Source organism: Molothrus aeneus, chromosome 13 (genome assembly GCF_037042795.1).
Source record: "Molothrus aeneus isolate 106 chromosome 13, BPBGC_Maene_1.0, whole genome shotgun sequence".
NCBI lineage: Eukaryota > Metazoa > Chordata > Aves > Passeriformes > Icteridae > Molothrus > Molothrus aeneus.
In genome coordinates this window covers 7,472,697-7,497,178 of record NC_089658.1, presented here as the reverse complement: position 1 = coordinate 7,497,178, position 24,482 = coordinate 7,472,697, and the positions used below count along the sequence as shown (strand labels likewise).

The window sequence follows — 24,482 nt, the reverse complement described above, 5'->3', positions numbered from 1 at the left end:
TCATCTATACTTTACTAAGACCATAACAGATTGTCCTAGTGTGTCAAGATGCCTGAATTCCACACCATGCCTCAAACCCCAATATATCTGTCAAAATGCAAAATTTGTGGCTCTAACATTGATGGACACAGTAATACACTGAGATTTATAGCTCTCCATTTGCTCATTCCCTCCAACACTTTCAGTATGGGAACACATGAAAATGTTTACTGTTATTGCCATGCTGCCATCGAAATCTCTGGTGAAATACTATCAGAGATGCTGCTCAGTTTCACAGGCATGACTGAGATGAACAATGCATCTGAAAGCAATTCAGCCACTTTGCTGCATGCAGCAAATACAGTGTATCATCAACAGAATGACAAGATTTAGTCTTCAAGTATAAGCCCTCTGTGAATTTAAATCTGCTGGGGTTTTTACTGAGTAAAAAATAACAGTAAATTCGTCCTTTAATATAACAATATCACTGTTTCTTCCAACAATTTAGTTGGACAACTTTATTTAAATTACTGTTTTACTGAACAATTTTAATAGTGAAAACCCATGGGCTCAATCTTCCCCTGTAGTTAGACCTGATTGATATTTCAGACTAGTTATTTCTCACAAATTTAGTTTAATAGTCCTTTTCCTGATACTCTTCACAGCTGCCCATTCTCTTTGAGGCCAGCCTGACAAACTCCATTGTGCTGCAGCACACAAAGTGGCACTGCCACCTTTCAGAGGGGCTGTTGGTCCTTTGCCCTCTCTTCAGGAGCAGCACGAAAAACAACAGCTCTGAACTAGAACAGCTCACTCTCCATGATGGTGAAATGAATTATCCTCTGTGAGAGCATACTCATTAAGTTTTTAGAATTATCTCCACAGAAAATTTACAGCCTCACTCTCTGCTGACAGCAAAGCTTCCAGCCAGGTAACACAACAGAACAACAAAACAGTAACTCTTCCAAGGCAATGCTCTTAAATAGGCTACCCAAGCACATGACTTTACTGTGTAACACTGAGCTTTCCTCTCTGGTTTAAGACATTATTAGAACATTATCTATTCTGAATTACCTCTGTCTATTTTGACTATCAACAGAACAATAAATGCCTTGTACTTTTTTTCTGGCTACAGTAGAAATCTGTTCTTGATTCAGCTCTTCAAATCCCAGTATTATTTAGAAAAGTGCCTACAAAAATTTATACTATGACTACACTTAATCATAGAGATGTGACTGCAGTTCACATCAGCATACCCAAGGTACTGTGAGATTAGCTGGGGCTCAGCAGTAGAATAGAGCCAGAGAGTTAAATTGAATTTGCAGAGTGATTTACTGGGAGAAGGAGAAAGTTCATTAAGCAAACTGAGCTAACTGGATTGGCAGTGATCGACAGAAACTATAAACCCACACAGCCACAGTTAAACATCTCAGAGACTTCAGGTTTGAAAGAGTGCATTTACAAAATGAAACCATCACAATCCTGGTTACAACAAAACTAAGATGGATGTAATTGGATTTACAAGACATTTTGGTTTACATGCACACACAGTAACACAGAGAGCCCCTTCTCCTCTCATCTTCTGCATATGAACTTGTTTTTTAATACCTCTTCCCATGGTAATAATTCTAAACTATTTGGAACTTTCATGTGAACATTTATATGGATTTATTTCATAATTCATAGTAGTAGTGTAGTCCAAGGTTGCTGAAAGTAACAAAGCATCTCATAAGTAGCATCAGTGTTTATACAGTTCATAGGTTGATGATTTTAGTTTACCTTCTCTGTGCAACACTTGCCATTCCCCAGCAATCCAGGCCTTCCTGGATGCATAGAGGATAGTGTACCGTGTGACAACTGTTTCAGGACCATCAGGTGGCTTCCAGGAAACCAAAGCAGTATTATCCTCTATCAAAGTCACCTTCACTCCTACTGGAGGGCCAGATGGTGCTGTGAGAACAGTAACACAATGCTATTAGGCTAACCCAATTTACATGCAATTAAATTGCTCAGAAAGGAACTGATGTGCAGTCCTAATGGCTACTGCTACATCCCAGACACCACATTGAAACCACCACATACAGCTCCTCAGAGACACTCTCCTGTTACCTCTGAGCCACACAATAGCTTAGATTCTGGAAAAGCAAGCTTTTTATTTTTCCCTCATCTCCAGAAATAAACAGCTACTGACAATCTCCCACTTCATTATCCTGTGAACAAGTACTTCCCAAACACTGTTTTGGTGAGAACATGGAACTGCAGGTGTGGATTTTCCCCTACCAGGCTGACAGTAAATCAAACCAGCAGCTAAGGCAGTAGATTTCATAAATGAATCAGCCACACCTCTTTAATATATACATATTTTAAGGTTTTTATTGAAGTTATTTCTAGTCAGTTGCTGCTAGTACTGAAAGCATCACACTTTATACAAAAATCAATGCTAGTTTAGGATGGATTTTGAAAAATAATTTTACAGTTCCAAAGCAGGGATTTCCCTGCTAGCATTTTTTTATGTCTCACCAAGAAGAGCACTATCTGTGTCTCAGAGGAAAGGAATGCCCTCTCCTACACACAGTCTAAAATTAATAAGCATTTTTTCAGGCCATTTGTTTTACAAAATGTTATTTTAGGACCACAGGGGCCCTCTCCTGGTTCCTTACCTTCAGGGAGGGTAGTGTGATAGACTACAGGACTCCAAGGACTGGAGAGCTGGTCCACATGCAGTCGAACTGCAAATTCATACATGGTTTTTGGCTCAAGACCTTGAACTAACATGTGAGTCTCTGACCTGGACAGATGAAGGAATAAAATGCATTAAACAGCAGCAGTTCACTTAAAGGTCCCCAGTCAAATGTCTCAGTCACATGAGTAGATTCCCATGTCAGTTCCACACAGGACAAACCAGTCCAAGTCCAGACATGTGGCACATCCTATCTGGAAATGAAATTGCACCAGCCCTGGAGCTCTCACGAGGATGCTGCATCTGCTGTCAATTGATGTGAGCTCAACTTTTTATAAATGTTGTTTGAACAGCTGATGCACAAAGAGTATTATTGGCTGGACCACCAGCAGGCATCCCAAACTCAGCTCTTTCCACCCCTGTCCCTAGGACACTGTGCTTCAAGCTGGAGTTACAAACTGCAACCAGTGTCACAGCTGACAAGGGACGTGGATCTGCTTCCCAGTTCACACACAGAGGCTATGCAGGCAACATCCTTTCCACTTTTGGCCTCCACACCTCATGTTTAGGGGATGAGTATGAATGCTCCTTACTGATCTGGTAGCAGTATTTAGTAATATATTAATTGCAGAATTGATTCTATTAATTATAATACTGCAGTTTACAATTCGAGTCAGTTGTAGACATTTCACTTTACTTTGATTCTGGGGCAGAGGGAAATCTTTCATATATGCCAGGGTTAATTCTGGATGATAATACCCTGTCAAGATTAAATCTCAATTTAAAATGGTCTTACTCTACGGATATTGCTTTATTAAATCTCATTTAGTATTTTCATCTTCTGTACTGCAGGGGCAGTAACCAGTACTTGCAATAGCCTCACCCAATCACAAAAAGCAGCACTCATTGCTATGCTCCACATGGCACACTAAGAACTTTACATGGTGATTATACTGTGTCTAATCATTAAGCCGGGAGTTATACAGCAGCAGATGTGTTCTTGGAAGAGAAAACCATGAATATAAGGATGGAAACTATTTATCCTTTAAGACAGCATTTTTCTTATTTAGAGGCTTGGGTAAACTGAAGTTCTGAGGGAGCTACACACATGGATTCCCTCAGCAGCCCCACGGCCCCCAGCACAGAGCAGTGTTCTGCTCCCACACCACCTGAACAGCAACCCAAGGCTCCCTTCTCTGCTCAACCATTCTGTGCCTCACACATTGCTTCTCTGCAGAGCAAGCAATCCTGCTCAGCTTTGCCCTGGCAGGGTGCCACACACTCAGGAACATGGCGTTCCCACAATGAAATCCTCAACCCCTCAAAAGTTCTCATTTTCAGTCTTAAAATCAGACACTGGACTAAGACCCATCTTTGCCCAGACAAGCTTCCTCTAAAATAGGTATGGTCTTTTGTATAGTTGAAGAGGAGCTTAGAATTAAATTCAACCTAGACAGCTAAAAAGACATTAAACAAAGAGCTAGCCCGATGACCCAACACAAGGATGGCCAGTAGAGAATGAAGCTGTTCTATGAGTATATCTTAACCCAAGAAACTTAACTAGCAGCCAATGGGCAAAAACAGAGTCCTCTGAGGGAAATAAAAGTTGTTGCTAGTGAAAGGAAATGAAAAGAGAGCAGGAAGAGTAGGAAGTGAGTGGGAAGGATGTGGAACTAGCACGGCAGGAGTCCCAGGTGCACTCACGTCTGCAGGTAGAGGACCAGGGAGGCGTTCTGCAGCCCCACGGGGTTGCAGCGCACGGTGTAGTTGATGAGCTGGGCAGAGGTGAAGGCAGGCTTGCCCCAGTGCAGGAAGATGGATGTGGAGGTGTTGGCTTTGGCATACAGGTGGTGAGGGGGTGGCGGCGGCGGCACCATGCGGTCACGGACAGCTGTTAAAACAAAACAGGAGCGGGAGTTAATAACTGCACTGGGTACAGATGCTGGTCACAGGAGAGGTCTGAGCCCACAGTTTAGATACAAATCTCCCCTAACCCAGCACTACCTGGTATTCAGACCCAGGAATCTGGTTAAGGCTGTTAGAGATCCCTCCTCACCCAATACATGTCCAGTATTATTTCTGCAATCCTACTCGTTTATTCAAACATTAAGTCAAAACTATCAGCAGAGACAAGAGAAAGAGATAAATATCTCATAAGATACAGATACATCATGTTAGATGATGCAGATAGCTCAGCAAGGGAATGAAATGTGCTTGGGCTGTCTTCTTTCTTCAACTGTGCTTCATGAACACAGGACTCTGTCTCAGTTGCAGTATTTGTCACTGATATGGTCCTTTTTGTTCTCAGTTTTACACAGAATTAATTGATTGTTTAAAAGTTGAAAACACAGAGCTGCTGGGACCCTGAAACACCTCAGCTCTCAATAAATTCTTCATGCCTCTACAACACTTACAGACACATCCTGGAGTGCTGACTGTTTGGTCAGCCTGATAACCTTCTTCCATACTGTTGTATGCCAGCAGCCTTACATGATACTTTCTTCTAGGATCTGCAGAAAGAGCAAAGGAATAATTAAGCTCAAGCAAAAAAAAAAAAAAAAAAAAAGGATATGGACTTCTACAGATAGTGAGACAAACTGATGCTCTGGAAAGTTTGTTTCAAAACTTGTTTGCTATGAGCAGTAGACTGATGGACAGGCTGGATGCCTGGAAGATGGGGCAGAGCTGGGGCTGGGGCAGAGCCCGGGATGGGGCAGAGCCGGGACAGAGCCCCGAGATGGGGCAGGGCCCGGGATGGGGCAGAGCCGGGACAGAGCCCCGAGATGGGGCAGGGCCCGGGATGGGGCAGAGCCGGGGCCCCCCGGTGCCCCTCCACCCGCTGCCCCCGCCGCATTTCCGCAGGACACAGCGTGACAGGCACGGCCATCCATCCATCATCCTGCCGAGCACCTTCAAAAACTCCCTGCCCTTTGAAAGTGCTCACCCAGAACTGATCATCTTCACTGTGAAATGAGGGAGAGCCGAGCTCTAGTGCCCTGCTGAGCTGAATGAGGAGCCTGTGAGATCTGTTTATCCTCACCGCATTTTTTTTTAACTGAATTCTTCATTAACACTTGATTGAGGAGAAAAGGAAGACTAATGGGATGTGGAAGAAAGGCAAAAAAATCTAACCCCCACCAAAAAAGTTCAAATGTCTTTGAGAAAAACACGTTTTTAAAATCTTACTTTAGGTATCCTTAACACTTCACGTATAGAAGAAGCACAATGTTGAGTGCTATTCTTCTTACTCCTGTATAATACAAGAGCTTTCAAGCAGAATTATCTTTATATAGGAAAACCTTTTTAAAACTAAAGCCTCCCAGCTAGTCTATACCATCTGAAAACCAGGGTTATTTCCACTTCATGATATCATGGTTTAATTGGTAGCAGGACCAGTTCAAGCCAAAAGCAATGTCAGAATTTTTAAGCTGTCACACATTAGGGCATCTATGGTTAAACCCTTCTGCTGGTCTCTAGAACTGAAATAGCAACTGAGGAGGGAGAAGTACTGGCCTAGGAAAGCCTAAATGTACAGTCACCTAAAAAGGAGAACAGAAGAAATAAAGGTATTGTACTGAGCTGCAATAGAAACTGATGTGAAACTTTCTTCACAGAGTACACACATAAGGTAAGGAAGGACCAGATCAAAACACCACCAAGATGCAGATCCACGTTGGTAGCTCTTTTCACCATGTGCCAAACACAGCAACCAAAGCTCTGCCAAAGCCCTGCCTCAGTTCCAACACTTATTTGCTCACTATTTGTTTTATGAGGTGGTGAGAAATATTTTTTGTGTGAAGTAGCCTTTGTTTAGAATATTTTTTACAATTTTACATTTCATTTTCAGACCGATGATACGATTTACTGCTCAGTGGCAATCCTAACACACACCTGGCACAAACACTTTCATCTCACAGTTCACCAGCTGGATCAAACACTCCAAGCCAGACACATCCGTAGAGAGAAAACAAACTTCAGGAGCTTTATCTTTAGCCAGCACAGGTATCTTGAGTAGTTTACACATGAATTAGTGATAAAAGACTGGGGATAGCATGGCCACCTGGGGACTGACAGTCTCAAATTCAGTGTGTACCATCCATGCACAGGAGGCTTGGAGGGAACAGTCCTGCTCATAACAGACCCAGGAGGAACACATCCCTCCACAGAAAATCACAGCTCTTCAGGAACAAAGCAGGTGCAGGGATTTACTCAGCCTGCTCAACTTGAGAAAAAAAAAAAACACACATCAAGATTTCATCTCTGCATTTTCAAAACTTCTTTGAATAACTGGTAACACTGAATTGTTTCAGTTAATTCTCTTACAATTGCCAGCATTTGTGTAGAGGCTGAAGGCTTGTTCCCAGTCCTAAGGTGAACAGGAACAATTTTGTAGCCCATTTACCAACTGGCAGAATTTTTTAAAGTTAATTTGTTTCTGTTAAATATCATTTGGGGGGTTTTGTGCTGTTGATATTAGATTGTGTTAAAATTGTCATAGCGCCTAGAGGTTCTTTAAGAGGTATTTTTATTGTTATTACTTAAATCAGCTGGTGGAAAGGACAAAAAATCTACTCTGTACAACTCAGGGGGTTGGCAGTGATGCTGATAGTAACACACTAAAGCTAATTCATATATTTTATTACAGGAGTGCCTCTGGAACACAAAGAGATTGACTTAAAAGACATCACAGAGTGGATGTGATAAGTTGAAGTAGCTTCACACAAGGGATCTGCTGCACACACCTTTTTTGTGTAACTAAAACCTATCAGCATTAAGAACACATGAATAACACTTCCATCAGAGGCACAAATTTTGCTTCTGGCAACAATATTCCTATAAAATAAGAGTAGGAAAAACTATCTTATGTCTACTGTTTATGCCTTATTTTCATTAACTTCAAATATCAAAATAGATACTGTCCCAAAAATCACTGGTTTGCAATTTATGTTGGCTCAGCCTCATTTTCCGATGGCAGTAGTTGTAGGTAGGTCACTGCTCCCTAGTGATGTTCCTCTGGAATATCACCTTTAAACCCCAAATCCTGTCATTCACTCTCCCATAAACATTTGCAGTGAGTCCTGCAGATCCAGCCTGGTAGGCCTTTCAGCAGAGGGACACATGGGGGAGCCTTGCCTTCATTTTGTGAGTCTATGAATGGGTTCTTCACCTCAGAGTCAAACCAGACTGAAGTTAAGTACTGCAAGTATGGGCAAAAAAATTAAGCTGAACTATAATTTAAAACATGGATTGTAACTTGGAAAAACTTAAAACTTTACAGTAGCTGAATTTCAGTAAGAATTCAGATGACAATGATTTCTTGGTGTATTTCACTGTCTTACATCCCTGATATATAACCTTAGAGATTATATTTAGCTTGTCAGAAAGCAGACAGGAAGGTCACAGCAGATACAGATTCTTCAAGAAAAATACTACAGTGCACTCAGATATTCCAACCTGGTTTGGTGACAATTCATTTCATTCCCAGCATGGAGGGAGAACCACAGCTGTTTATCTGTCTGGATGTGAGAAATAGAGAAACTGCAAAAATATCACCAAGAATTGAGGCTTATTAGCAGTTCTCCTGCTCTACACTTCATTGGAACATCCACATTTTATTGCACCAGCTTGAAATTATTCAGTATTTTTTACTCCTGCCATCAGCCTTGCTTCTATGTAAATCTTCTATGTCTCTTTCAGGAAGGGGAAAACTTGCAACTACAAAACAGCTGCCAGTCAGAAATATTCATATTCAGATACTCCCATTTTCTTTTCCAACACTTAAGATTTTAGTACAGATTCAACATTCAGAGCCTAGTTTTGAAAGCCTGGGATAGTATAAATGCTCTAGTAAATATAGACACAGTGGTAGGCAAAAGCACCTCGAGGTTCTCTGCTTTGAAGCCATGGGGAGGGGAAGGCTCATTCCATCTGGCAGAGTTATAGCTTACAGCAGCCAGGTGGTGTCCTCATGCACCTCCAATGGACACAGCTGGAGAAACGGGAGGCACCCGTTCTTAAGGATTAAATGCCTGTATTTGCACTTAAAGCGCTACAAACAGAAACGTGCTTCTAATCACTTTGCAGCTGGTGAAGCACTTTATCATGCAGCTACCTCATTCTTAAATTACCAAGATTGCACAGACCAAAGTTTTAGAAAAAGTTACTAAGAAAAATAAAGTCACTTCCACATTCACAGGAACAAAAATTCCATTTTCAATATTGTATTACATTATTAAAACTCTCTAAGACTAAAGCAGCATGAGACTAACAACACAACCAATGAAAAATCCTAATCATTGTATAGTTCCATCCCTCCTTCTCAAAAGAATACAGAAAAATACAAATGTCCTGATTACATATTGACACTATCTTCAAATCAGTTTATCTCATTCAGATTTTGATAATTGGTTTTCATACGATTCTTCTGTCCTGGGTAAATTTACAGCATTAAAGATAAGTATAAAACCTGTAACAGCAGGTTTTTATATACTGTACACACAAGGCACACTCTGGGTAACTCCTCATTCAGCTGAAGCTTAGATTGAATATAAAATCAGGAGTCCCAAACCAAAAGCGTTAAAAAGTGTTTGCTGATATCAACACAGCCAAAATTTTGGCTTTTTGGCAAATGCTTCAGAGAAAGCATCTGTTTACAGGCTACTTAGCCAAGGTTACAAGAGAGTGTAATATTGCAGCCCCTAAAAGCCCTGTTATTGTTTCTTTCAGCTGCTGCAAGTTTGTGAAGCTCTGAAGGCCTTGAAAGGAGCCAGAGCAGAGCCAACAGGTCAGGGCTAGATAAAATTAAGAAAGAATCCGAGGTCAGACCATGAAAGAACTTCTTTTTTTTTTCCACCCCTCCAGAACAGTGAGTCCACCTCCAGCAGCCTTTCATTCAGTCCTGATAAGAAGAGACAGCACCCCACAATCTGGATTTCAGACATTTAAAGTCCTCTTTGCAGGGAGGAAAAGATAGGGAAGATGAAAGAAAATGGACATTTTACTATCATTCACTGTTGAAACACACTTTCATGCCTGTTTTGGATATCCCTGTTCTCAACAATTTAAAAGGGAAATATGGATAGAAATTAAACTACTGGGGGCTCTTGTTTATAAAATAATTGGTACAGCACTAAATTTCTAGAGGAAAAAAAAATAGGTTTGGTGTCTTGATGTTTTAAGCAGAGTTCAGTGATCAAAAACCTAGAAACAACTTCTTAAGCTACAGCCAGTACAGCCATTCTAACAGTTAAGGAAGGAGATAAGAAAATATTTCAACTTCATTCTAGCTTGCATACAACATTTAAAATAATACCTTTTTCCTTTCAGTTAAAAGTATCAAACCCACAGTAGACTGAAAAAATAGTTGCTCTAAGGACAAAACTTCCGTGTCCAAATGTCCATTTTTAATTTAATCTTTTGTGCTGCTGGATTTTTTTGTGTAACCTACAGGTCCATTGTTGGGCAGTGGTCTGGCTGGAGAGCTCATTGGTCTGGTTTGCCAGGGTGACTGTGCTGCCCCCAAGCCCATCCCTTCAACACAATAAACTCCAGATAATTATTCAAAGAAGAGGCCAGCAGCATGGGCAGCTCTGACATGGGGTCACGGCCTCTGACATCGAATCTGGGGCTAGCCAAAGTCTGCTCCAAGCAACAGAGGTCCAGGGGAATTATTAAGGGGGAAGGGTGGGAAAGGAAGAGCACTGAGAAATACTATCCTTAAAAATGTACTTTTGAAGCAAAGTAATGTAAATACAGCAGAAACTTATTAGGAAAATAAGCAAATACATTTCAAATGTAGCAGAGGAAAAGGACAGAGAGAAGTGCATCAAGCCAAACACAAACACAGAGCTGGGAGGCAGGAGGGTGATACAGACTCAGGTCTGTTCTTCCCTAAAGCAGGTATTCCCTCTCAGATTTTCAGTACTGGATTTTATTGCACTTTTCTAAAAAAAGCCCTTTTACCTTATTTATACATATCAGTAAACAATTAAACAGAGTTAAGCAACCATATTCTATTACAGTTCTTAAAAACTTGTTGAAGCTCTGGATATGCAATTTCTAAGCATTATTATTGGCTTCAAATAATAATATTTAATTTCTTTTATTTTAAATGAGTTGGAATTACAATTGGTTGCACAACTGAATTGATCAAATTTTAAATATCAACCTTTTAATATCACATTAAGATAGTTTGATAGTTACAAATTTGATAATTTGTAATAATAATAGGTACTATAGGTAAATGACATATAAAATATTGGTAATTTGTAACTATCAAATAGGTAATTTGATACTTACAAATTACCAATATTTTATATGTCATGACTTCTTTTTCAATTTAAAAGTAACTTTAAACATTTTGGTAGAACAAAGACTGCCTGTGATACTCATGTTTTCCTTTGCAAACCAAATAACTGAAGTAGAAACGAAGCAATTTGTTCTTTGTACAATATTGTAAAAGTTTATTTTGGTAGAAACTGGAACATATGACACATGTGAATTGATCCAGCTAAACAGTCTGGCTTTCCAGGGCTTTGGACGGCTCTGGCTTATTTGTCTAAATCTGAAAAGGGTCTGTATCCCTTTTGTAGCTTTGTGCTATCCCCTCCGAGGGCCCCAGGACAAACAACACCTCACACCCCCTCGCAGTAAAAACATCACCTCTCCTACTGCCCACCAGCACAACAGCAGCTTCATACACAAACTGCTGGGGGAGGGCTGGCAGGGCAGGATGAGCTCCCACCACACAGCATTTCAGCCTTTGGGGCCCACAGAAATAAGAACTATCTAAAGCTCTCTAATCTTTTTAAAGTAAGTGAAGCAAATCTCAAGGATTTTAAGTTTTCTCAGTTTCCTCAAGGGTGTAGGACATTCCCACCATGGCTCTAAGGTCTGCCACCAGTCCCTGTGTTTCTCCTGCATTTCAGAGAACTGCAAAAAGCTCTCTTCAATTGTTCAATTGCAAAAAGCTCTCTTCCAATATTATTCTAACAATGCTCTCTAAACCAGCAGACACCCTTATGTTAACTAGCCTGGCTCACCGTTTTCAAAGTGAGCCCTCAAAAGCTAACTTGAAAGCAATACCAGAGGCCTGGACAAACACCTAATTTTGATCTTTTGTGCTCTTCTTTTCTTCTAAGAGACCTTTTCTTTTGTTGCTGCCCAGTGGAAAGCACATAGCTCATTGGTCCTGCTTTGAAAGATGAGAGCACTGCCCCTGAGTCCACCCCTCGGAGCACAATCACTTTAATGGAATTATGTAGAGAGGCCATCTCTGCAAGAAGAAAGGGAGGGAGAGGGGGGAGGGAGAGTGTCCGAAGGAGCCAGCAGAGCTGTAATTACCCAGTTACTAACACACACATGTCCACCGAGAATTCATGCAGTGATCCAAACAGGATGTGCCACCCCACACAACAGGTTCCCTTACACACAGCAGTGAGCCCTGCACAAGTGACAGAACACTGCCAGTGAATCAAACATTACTACAGTGCCTCAGGAAAAAGGGAAAGGAACAACCCACACAGAAATGCTGCTACAAAACAGGAGCATGCTATAAAAGGTCTCTTCTGTAAGATGCAAGAGGCTGAAAAGATGATCTCCCCAGTAGAGACTGACATTTCTGGGTTGCAGATAGAAAGAATGTTTAGACAATTTGCCTGGCCTTCATGCTAAGAGGAATGCTTCCAGAATATACACCTAAACACAATTCAATAAGCACTTTACCAAATTTGGTTTAACATTTGTTTAGGTACCAAGATCTATCATACATATGCACTGACTGCCTGACATCCAGCATCACCTCACAAACAACACATTTGCACACAATGACAAAGGCAATCTGTTCACAGCGCCCAAACTTCCCCCTGGAGCTATGATATAAATTTCCTTTCAGAACCAACATTTTCTGCTGGTCTGTCATGGACTCCCTGTGCCATTTTGACCCTTTTGTGCAGCAAAATGAAAACACTATCTATCATTACTTGCACCACAGTGACTTTGTAGGAGGTGCACGGTTTCATTGCAAAAACATCTGTGGTCTGGCGACTCAGATCTCAGGCTTTATGGTCTGTGCTGTTGCAAGCATGACTGCAAGATGCAAAAGTTTCAGGCAGGGAAACTGAAAATCAGCCTGGCTCTTTCCTCCTTGAGAGGGTAACAAGGAACTGCACTAAAACACTTGTTAGGTGTCAAACAAGTCCATCGTGACAGGAAAACAAACAAGATACATGCAAGGGGAAACCACCACTGTATTTTTCTTAAGGCAAATTTTGGCTGCATGGGCTCTATCCAGCTGCATCTACAATTAGGGCCCAGCCTTCAGCAGGATGTTCTGTTTTTGCAGGTGTCACAGGCCCTGTTCTGCTCACACAGGGCTCCCTCCCACTGCAGGGACACCAGGCAGCCCAGGGGCACTGCAGGACAGACAGACACCCACCTGCACTGTGTCCATGGGCCTGGGGGCATGCACAGTTGTGTGGGTACTGAACTATTATCATGCAGACTGTCTGCCCATGTAAATAGAGCAGCTTCTTAAGGAAGCTCAAAATTTGGCACTCGTTGGTTGAATATAGGAGAAAGGGGGCAAACTAACCTAGACAGCTGACAAATTTCATAGTGAAATTGCTAAACTGGTCCATTTGTCATGAGCTGCCAGCTAGACTGATACATTTACTGAAAATATTACAACTCTCATACTTAATTTGCTGAAGTCCAGATGCATTAAAAAAACCCTCCAACTACAAAAGGGGTGGCATTGAGCTTTCTCTATCACCCTACTTTTAATATAAATTATTCATTGAAAATCCATCATATAATGCTAAATATTTTCCAATTACACCTTAGTAAAGCAGGAAGCAGGGAGGACAGCTAACAGTACTTGTAAAGAGTTCATCTCAAATGCCTTAGCTCAGCAGGTAGTTCCACCTGAAGTGTGATGGCCTGAGGACACAGGGCTCTGTTTCCTCAGCTGTGAAATGCATTGCAGGATCTCTGCCATACATGAACAAGTCTGTTACTTTTCCCTCCCTATCTTCTTAGAGGCCTCATTCCCTTCAGTGTCTCTGACTGGTTGCATATCTTTGACATTTAGGAAGGGTATTCATTTTAATTACATTTAGATTATGCTGAACCACCTCCCTAATGGTTTGGCACAGCAGTGTTATTTTTACCGTTTACATTTTCATACAGCACATCCCAAACTTCTAAAATATGGCCTAAAGAAAATTTCCAGTTGTAATGACAATAGAAATATCCAGGACCCTATTACATCCTTGGCTCTAATATTCACCACTGCTACATCCAATGGCACACTGGCAGAAGCTATTCATAAATGAGTTTTGTGCTATCAATTTGCACTGAAACATTTATTAAAAGAACACAGTAAGTGACAGCTTGTCACCAGGCAATGAAGCCTGATATAATACATACACTCATTTTTGAGTGCTTTCAGTATGCTGAAAATACCCATCTAGAAGGCCAGGACAACCTGCTTCTCTGTAAAAATTATAATAACTTTTCATCTCCACACTGATTTTTCCCAAAACAGTATTTCAATGGCATCTTGTGCTCATCTCTTTCCAGGCCAAGACTCTGCTTTCTAAGATAATTTATCAGGAGGATTACACACTCTGTATTAGTGGCAGCAGCTGTGCAAGTTAATGATGTTGTTGCCTTTAGTTAAATAGATGTTAATGGTTTATTTGAAGACTATTTAATTAAGACCAAGTTTCTGAAACACCAACTCTTGAAAGCACCACAGACAAATCTTGCAGGTGGTGTAAAAGAGGTCAACATGTGCAAGCTGAATTTGGACCTAATACTCTCAGGTGGCTCAAATCCTTTACTCAGTGAACTGTGGCCTGAGTACCCTTCTACTAAGATGCTTAATGTCCACACAAAGAAGCAGCTAAACAAGAAGAGTAGCCTGAAAGATTTCAGGCTTCCTCAAACTTTTGAAAACCTTTTGCTCTTCTGGCGAACACAGTATCTACTACTTATTTTACACTTTGTGGTATTTCATAAAGACAAAAGTGTATCTTTACCCACATGGAAATGGATTACAACATTACATGTTTTTAATATAGATAGTATTTACTACAGGTAAAAAACTATTGTACTTTAAAGGATGCTCAAAATAACAATAACAACATGGAAAATAAAGTATACCTCTGCAGAAACTGCAGCAGAATTTTAATTACTGTGCCCTTTTCTTCTAGAAAGTTTCTTATATCTGTAAAGTATTTTCCATAATTATATACATGGGACTTTGTTCTGATTTAAATTTTTCCTTCAACATGTTCAACTTTTCTTTTTATACACAAAATTGGTTTTTGTCGGAAGCAATGCTACTGTTGTCCAGATGTTTGACCACAGACAAGTTACAATGTAAATCTTCTGCCTTACCTACTGTATTATTTAATAGCTTTGTGAAGAACAAGTATTTAATACCTGTCAAACATTGTATTAACAAACTGAAAGGTACAGAGCAAATGAGTAGGATACAATTAATAATGAAAGTTACTTTTGTTAACTTTTCTAATGCATTCAAGATTTAAATTCAACCTATATCAATATCTTGATTGAAAAAAAGGAAAAGAAAATTATCTTGATGTAATCCCTCTGCATATGAAGTTTATACAACACTTAGGAAGTGGAAAGCAGTCTGACTGATTGATTGCTTAAGTAAAATAAACACACAGCTACTTAACTCTTAGCTAGCTATCTCCCTCTGTATAACTGAAAGGCTTTCCCATCATCAACTCAGCTTTACAAATGCTCTCTTGAGCCTGCAGCTTGATGAGCATTTTAAAGCAGCATTAGCTGTGCTGCTGCTGAAAGAAGCCAGCCTGCTCCCCTCACCCTTCAGCACTCCCTGCTGCCTTCCTCTGCCACTTCCCACCCATCCTGTGCCCCAACACAAATGTCACAAGTGTGCAAGCACAGAGAGCAGCGGCACAAATTCACACAGTACACAAGAAATGTGGGGTGTTTTCTTCCACAAGTGCCACCTTTTGCTACTTTATGGTGCTCTGAGCTGCACTTGGATGAATTCTGGGAGCTGAACAACATCCCAAGGCAGCAGAGGGAGCCCTGGCAGCTGCTCAGGACTCAGGACTCAGCACAGCCACCAAGAGTCTGCTTTCTTTTATCCAGCCTGGTGAAACTGTGACACTCAAACCTACCAAAATCCTCCACTGATCCCTGAGCTATGAGTTTATTAACAAAAGACATTTCCCTCAAGGGGGAGCTGTCATCTAATAGACTGAACGCAAAGCTGGAAAGCTGGAGACTCACAGCTCAGTACAGACTGCAGGGATATCATTGTCACCCTCAGCTTAAACCAGCAGTACCTGAGCAGTCCATGAAAAGGACTCTTCTCTTCCTTGTGTTCCAGGTGCCCCATGTGTACCATGGGACACTCACTCACCTGTGAAACTCGTGGGAATGCTGACAAACTGCTGAAGAGCACAGCAGGTGTTCTCAGCACAGACAGATGAACATGTGTTATCAGCAAAGTGGAAATAAGAATAACTGCCTAAGGGGGATGCTGCAGGCAGAGCTGCCCTGCACAGGGACACAGGAGACAGCACAGCCTCTCAGGTCCCCCTGGCAGGCTCCAGCAAGGGGGAAGATGACCCTTGAGAGGCAGATCTTCCAGCAGGGAGGCTCAAGGAAAGAGGGAGGTGTAGGCACTGCTGGGTCAGCTGGAGAGCCCTGCTCTCGTGCCTGCACCCTGAATCACACTGAGCAGCTCACTTTGCTGTCCTGCAACTGGACTGTGCTTGGTGCTTTCCTTCAGATATTTGATTGGCCTGGAAGCAAGATCTGGCTGTCAGTTGTGAAGGAGAAGGATGAAGATCCCTGCCTATCTGACAGTGATATCAAACACAGCCCTGCCTACTCTGCCTGGATAGCACACAGACTTTATACATCCCAGCTACCTCGAGAAAAGTCTTCCAGCACAAACAACTGGTAGGGAGTGCTACAGATGGAGATTTCTAAAGCAAGTGATTGTCACCAAGGCAACAAGGGCTGATGGGAAACTATGAGAGATTAAATAAAGACAGGTGAGAAGCTGTAAGAAGGCTGCCAAGACATGAAGAGAGAAAAAAGGCCAAATTAGGCCATTAGAAATTATCATGGAAATAACAGTGAATACAATGTACTAACACAGTGAGAGGTATGCTTGTGATGGAGAAGGCTGGGCTAGACTAAGACAAAGAGGATCAAAGATATCCTATTTTTCTCCCAACAGTGTCTATATACACATGCAGATATAGACACACACATACTGAGCTGGGCAGCAGGCTGTGAGCACAGCCCTCCCTGCACCTTGAATATACAAGGGAGAAAGTTGGTAAATGGACTAAAGGCACAGCAGTGCAACATCTACCCATCTGTCTCTCTCTTCTCTCACATACACCATCCTACCCATCACCCCAAACCATCTCCATTAAAAAAATCCACATTTTCAAGGTGTATTTGCACACAGGATTCTGTATACTCCTCCTTTGTCTGAGTATACAAAAGTGTCAGTTGTAAAAAAATCCCCAGCATGTTCAACTGGATACCACCAGAAGCAGAAAATTCAAGTCTTCCACAGATCTACCAAAGAGGATCAGAATGATTTCCCTGTCCTGGTTTCTACAAGTACATGCAGCAACAAGTGGTTTTGTTCTGAATGAAAATCAGCTTGAACAGGGGTACAATATTTGGCTATGATAAAGGTAAAAAAACCACTGTGAAAGTGAGTATAAATGTTGAAATAACACTTTTTATGCAAATCTAAAAATTCTAACCTTTTTTCCTAGATTGGAAACAAAAAACAAAACACCCCCCCAAAAAAACCCACAAAAAACCCCTCACAAAAAAAACCAAACCAAAACAAACAAACAAACAAACAAAAACAAAAAAAACCCCACCAACCAACCAAAAACAACCCCACCAAAAAACCCAAAAACAAAGAAATATAAAAAAACCCCTTAAAATCCTAGGTTTGGAAGAGATGTTTTACAGCAAGAGGGGCTTCTTCCAACACAAGATTGGTTTTTTCCCTGCTTCCTGCATCCCCCCCTTCATTTGCCACAGAAGTGTGACTGCAGGAAGCCTGAAAAAAGCAAACATGAACTTTTTCACAATTGCATCTTTTCCCAAAATTGAAAAAATGCTTCTGTTAGCAATAATGCCTTCATGGCAAATATATAACCACGGTGTTACTCAAGACAGGGAAGCTACCAGAAGACATTCTAGCTCAGCTTTAGAAATGTGTTTACTTATCACTAACACAGAAATCACAAAGATCCCCCCATTCTTACCTTTCCCATACAACTACAACTAGTAACATGACCCCAAAAAAAAGTTAATGAAAAAAAGTTTCAGGATGAATTAAATTAACATTTGGATCACATCTGGATTGTTGTTTAACAACGGAAGAAAATAATAAATAAAAAAGGAAAAAAAATTAAGAAATGTAACTAGCCCTGTACAGCAAATGTTTTCTTCTGTCCACTCTGAAGTCTCTTTCATGTGCTAATGGTGGCATTTTTTTAAACTCTTCCCCTTTGACTTACTCAGACCTTTAAGGACCTCACACATCTAATGGTTCCTCACATTCACCAAGAACAATCAAGAGAGGCCTGGGGGTTGACATGCAGTATGATTAATGGACAATGTTGATTTAATTTCCTATAACAGGAGTTTTCTCTAAGCTTTCTCCAAGGAGCAGTTTCTTTGCAATCCAGGACTTAAGTATTTTACTAATGAAGTCCAATAAATAGCAAATTAAATAATGCTGTCTCCCAGAGACAAATCCTCTCATTCCAGGAAAAAAAAGGAGGGGTAAAAAAACACCCACCATATTTAAAGGTCTGTTTAAATCTAAAAAGGATTGTACAGCAGGAATGTACACAGCAGTTCAGATTTCTGGGGTTCTTTTGTTTGGTTTATTTTGTTGTTTTATTTAAGAAATTTTATCACTTATCTGGCCATTCCTGCCATCATTATCTGCTTGCTCATTTTTAGCTTTAAATGGGGGTTATACATTTAACTTAATTTCCAGTTTCAAGAAATTAAGTCTTTATTTAGTGGTCACTTTTACTTTACAGCTATCAAAACATACTTATTATATATTCATTGTAATACTTTAAAACATTTTGGTGGTTCTTAATTTAAAGTTATTTACTACCTTCTTATTGTAAGGAGTGATCAATATGTCCTTTCATGAAGCAAATTTTAACCTTCAGCTCCAGCAAATGAACAATGCAACACTATTTGCATGCACCCTCACTGTTACTCAATCAACATGACACAATCTCCCAGCTGAATTCCCACACAGGTTTAGCTCTAAACGGTGGAATTCCTACCCCAGGACCACAGAGCAGCAGAGAGCATTTCCTGCAAGATTCTAATCGCTTTCCCACCGTGGAAAAGTTTACCTTTAAATACCCCGAGGACAACACATTTTGCTTCACTACAGGCTGGCAAGTTTTTTTGTCAGAGTGCAAAAAATCCTCTCCTCCTACTTTAAAGCACCCTTGATTCCAGTTCTTTGACTTGTGACACAATTAATCTGATCCCCTGAGAAAAACCTGTCCAACTCAGTTATGGGGATGGTTGATAAAGAGGCAAAAGTCTCAAAAATAGGCAAAAGCCCTCCATGCTGCTGGAGTGGGCCCATGGAACACAACTGCTCCTGTTGCCTTAGCAAAGCCCTTATCTTTACATTATTACCTTGAACATTGCTACAAGGCATTGTCCCAAACAGTGACACTTCCCCATTCTGACAGCTCACAGGGTCTCTCTAGAGCAGGGCTTAACTTGTCTTAGCACTCTTGATTTTGATTTTTTAAGTACAGTACACTCAATGTTTATTCTGCACTGAGGATCTACTCCCTTGCCATGTCCTTCCCCTTCAAAGAGCCACTAGCTTGGGAAGTTGAAAGTCAAGGCATGTTTAAATGAGGATATCATCACTATTTTCCCAGATAACTGAGCTCAAAGTGGACCAGAGCATGTTCCAGAAGGTTACGTAAGAATATGTTAGACATAAAACTCCTTCCAAAACACAAACTACCTGTTCATGAAAGATCTTAACTAAGAGAGAAAGAATGAACCTTTCTGACCCAAGATTAAGTGCTTATCATGCTGACAAATTAATACATTTCCACAAGTTTTAGAGCCATTCCATGACTCTGTAGTTAAGTAAAAGAAAGCCCAGGGATTCCTCTTCATAAGGGTCTGTCATACATTACATTTTAATCAACACCAAAACAAGTTATGCAGCTAATGCAGATGTTACAAATGTCAGTATTCCAGTGCCTACTGCAGTTGATTACTGACTAAATTGGTAACCTAGAGAGGCTTAATGATGTAATTTAAAATTGGCAAAGACATTAAAAATTAATTAAAGCTTTCCACTAGAAATGAACTGTATGAGAATAATGTTTACTTTCAAAAAACTAAAAAACATGGCCAGAAGTAACTGTCATGTGGTTTAGAAAAACATATAAATCCAATTTCTTTAATAGAGGTAAATTTAAATTCTGACAGAAAACATAGAGGACACAGCAATCTTTTTAAGAACAAAAATTCAAGTGAAAATATGCAATAATGATACAAATCTGCAACATTGCACAACTCAAAACAAATAATGGCAGAACTGCACAGGAAGGAAGGCATTACAGTTTTTTACAGATGTGTCACTTGAACTGCACAGAAGGTATGCAGCATTAGCAGCTGACAGCTAACTGGCTACTCCCCAGCAAATCTGCTCAGAACAAGCTGATATTTATCTGGGATTCCCACTCAGTGCTTAAATAAAGCTTTGCCCAAGACACAGTTGATGCAATGGAAGCCAGGCTGACAAGCTCCAACAAAGGGCCACAGACTCCAACATCAGCTTCAGTTTTGTATTCCGTAAGAATTCAATTTACAACCCTGATGAATCAATTTTTCACCTGAGCAGAGCAGTGTAGTGTTTTCCCTCCATAAGGAAGGCATGAAGCCAGTGGGTGAGTCTGGAACCAGTGTCTGCTCACCCTGTGTCAGTGTGTTTGCACTGTGCAGCCTCCTGCTACTCCCCCAGTACAACCCAGCTGCACAGAGAACAACAATACACGAGCAGAAACGCCACACAGGACAGAGATCTGATGCCTTCCCTGCCTCTGCCACTCAGCCTGGTCTTCCACAAGCATGGATGGTAAATCTGAGCCTAAAGGGAGCTCTCTGCTACAAACAGCCCTGGAGAAATTACTAGCACTGCCATACACTGGAAACAAAACATGATGCAGCAGTTTGTAAATCACAACAAAACACAAAACCCAGTTTGATCTCTGTGTGCATTTACAGCCTGTAAAATGCAGTATGGTTCTTATATAAAAGAGGTAAAATCTTATCAAAGAAGCATTTGCTTTGATATCTTACAGGTAAAAAAGTCTCAGGGTAATAAAGCTCCCTCCATTCTCTCTTCTAATCTATAATCTAACTTTCAAAACCTGAAAGGAAAAAAGAACAGGAAAAAATGATATGCAGATATGCCTTGTCTGCATTTGGAAGACGACTCATTTAGAGTGGTGACAGGTCTGTCTTTCATGACTGGAGCAAGGAATGTGTGTCTCTTGTTTATTGAGGTGCCACAGAAGCACTCTCATAGCAGGACTAGGCAAGAGCTTGGGCTTGTTAACTGCAAATATACATTATCTGCCATGGCTGGGGAAGAGAAAGGGGTCACAGTTAGCTGATTTTAAACATACCTAATTTACTTCCAGGGCTTTTGGTTTTATTCCTGTGCAATTTGACCAATTTCTCCTCCCCTCTCAGCAAATCCCTTATGTTTTAGCTGATAAGTAGTAGTAGCAAGTCTGTTACACACAATCAGGAGAATTGACAGATAAGAGGTTTAGTTTAAGGATGTAATCAGCAGGAGTAAACACTAGACTGACCCAGCTGTAAACAGTGGAAATAAATGATAATATTTGTCCTGGTCACCTACTGAGCTATTACACACTTTCCACTATGTAACAATGTAAATATAATGACCACAGTATATACAGCAGGCAGTGCAATCATCTGGCTTTCCAAGCAAGAAAACTGAGCTTTTAGTTGATCTTTGTTAAGAACTAAAGCAATTCCTGATTATTTTTGAACAGAGCTGTCTTTTTGCTCAAGTCAGCATTTCACTAACTGTGGATGTCTGATCTGATGTAAAATACCTCAAGCAGAAAAAAGTACATCTGTAATACTAAATTGTATTTTCTTTAATGCCATTTGAGAACAGTTAACAATGAAAAAAAGAGTATTTCTCAAGAAAAACCTGTGTTTCTTTCCCATCACTTCATGAAACTGTAGGAATGCCTGGATCCTTGAATTTGTATGGGAATTCTAAACTAAATTTCCACAGTAACTTATAAACAAAAAGCAATATCAGTTCCCATATACACAATTTCCAGTATTCCAGGACTGTCAGATACAAGCATGTGAGACTACATTTTGACACCAACAAAACATGGGATAAAACTGAAATTACAGCCCTAGCTTTCAGAAATGACTGCATTAACACATGAAATGCACTTAGTGTTCCTTCTCAATACTGATGCATTTGCAAATCTTAAGAAAGATAGCATCAACACTGTCAGAGATGCCATTAAGTTTTTAAAACTTACATTTTCCAGCACATTCATTTGCAATATGGTGCAAATGAAACTGCTGTGTGCTATCTCACCACCCTATCAGCTGCTTTCTGAAACTTTAAAGCACTTTAACAGGATCATTACAAGAGAAGCTTGTGTGATGTGCAGCAGGCAGCTTAATTGAAGGAATTCTTTGCAGTGACTCTTCTTACACACCCTTATTCAATTTCTATAGACTGTTGAATGACCTTGTCATCTTTGCTGCCCTGGACTAAAGCTTAGCTACAGTCATGGCTGTAACACAATATAAATAGATCCCAGGGAAATTAAACAACTGAAGGCCAAGTCTCTGGAGGAATCCTAAGTGTAGTAGATAGCTGGCTAATTCTTCAGCAGGAGCTCTCTTTCCAAAGGGGAGTGCCATGCAGGGTCACAAAATGTGCCTTTGTGTCATTCAGACTTTGACAAATTCTTCACTTGGAAATATTGTCCAAGTCAAGGAACACTGGGAAATGCACTTTGCTTTATTTCTCCTCTCTGGAACTGGGAAGAGGCAGAACATAGAAGAGCTTTCAGACAGGGAAGCTTTTCTGATAAAGACCAAACTTTTTGGAGTACATCACACACATGAATCTGACAGAATCTAATTTTTTTCCAAAAATACTAGATTGGGGCAGGAAAAAATGCCAATGGGTAATGTAAAACCAGAAGGTTCCCCAACAAACTCTTCCACCAGCAAAACTCACTTCAACTTCTGAACACACATCCTGAACCATTACCTGGTACCAGCAGACTTATCAAGCCTCACAATGAAAGACTTTCTGTGAGGGAAAAATTTCTAGACCAGGAGGAAGCAATGGAGGAATTAAAAATAGAGGCAAAAATGCATGGTATGCAGCCAAGGGTCTGCTCCTGTGGCACGTTCAAGTAATAATGGAATTTTACACTGGACTAGGAAATGGCCTGCTATTGAAAAATAAATGCAAAGACCTTTAACACAAACAAATGTCTATGTGAAACTGTGGATATTTATTTTGAGAATAAATGATCAGATCATTTAATTCTATTTACGTGGTGACTATGATGTAAATAATCCAGTTTAAAAACACACAGAAGTAACTGGGCAGACCTACACTGGAGAAAGAGAGGTCATGTCTCAGAACACAAGGTAGGAACCAACAAAAGACTAAAAATATGCAGCATAATATACATATTGCTGCATTCCATGTTTAATCATTGTCATCTATTTCACACTAACATGGCTGATTCTGCTTTATCCATCATAATTAAACTTCCATCAAGAGTCCTCCTGTAGACATTTGCAGTCATTTACAGTAGTTATATCAAAGCTACCCACAACCAAGCAATCAACAGTGCTTGTAATAACAATGCTAATGTTCTCTGGTTAGAGACAATCATGAACTCTCATTTTCTGATGCACTCTAATTGCCACAGGGTAAGTGAAATGTCTTTAATACACATATCTTGCACAACTGGCATTTGTACCAACATCTGCAGAAAGTTCCATGGACAGATGGATTGACATGCTCTAAATGTCACTAGAAGTCTATCAGCAGTTTATTAACTATGCAAAAGAACAGGGAATGTAGAGCAGCTGTAGGTTATGACAAAGACATGAAGAGAGAGTGTTTGGAAGCCATGTAACTTCAGTGGCAACAGATAATGCATGAGAAACTGATCCTTCTTTGCCACTGGGAAGCACCTAGGACTGTGAGCATATTCTTTCAAATTAGGAATAACCCTTCCTTTTGACCATATTATCCAACATATATTACACCAAAAGTCTTAACACACACCTTTCCCCTTCAAGTTTCACACTTGCAGTATTCTAATTCCTGTAGCTCATAATGAAGACATTTATTTTAAAGACTCTGTCAATAAATCAGTGGTTTAGTGTCCTCAGGAGAGGCAAATAGATGACAGAACATCAGTCCTCAAAGCCTCTCTCCAGTTAATGAAAAATCAGTTTACCATAGTCGCAAACCCCAGTGTGGTGGCTTGCCTTGTTACACCTCAAATTGTACCAGGTAGGACTACTTCCTAATAACTAATAGTTTAAATTGTTAAATGCATAAATAAATAAATGTACTGGTTCAAATCACTTAGATTATTCACAAGAAATAAAAAGATTAACAAATCACCTTCTTAATGTGTGGATGTGGCTACAGTCTTGGTGG

At 40.3% G+C, this 24,482-nt stretch overlaps 1 protein-coding gene across 1 annotated transcript in view; it reads right to left on the bottom strand.

The window, feature by feature from the left end:
* The window catches only part of PRTG (protogenin), a 71,512-nt gene that overhangs the window by 6,267 nt on the left and 40,763 nt on the right, over positions 1-24,482 (bottom strand). Inside the window, 4 exon segments of the mRNA XM_066559048.1 lie at positions 1,759-1,929; positions 2,640-2,767; positions 4,364-4,550; positions 5,074-5,169. Of these exon segments, the coding sequence (XP_066415145.1) occupies positions 1,759-1,929; positions 2,640-2,767; positions 4,364-4,550; positions 5,074-5,169 (582 nt within the window).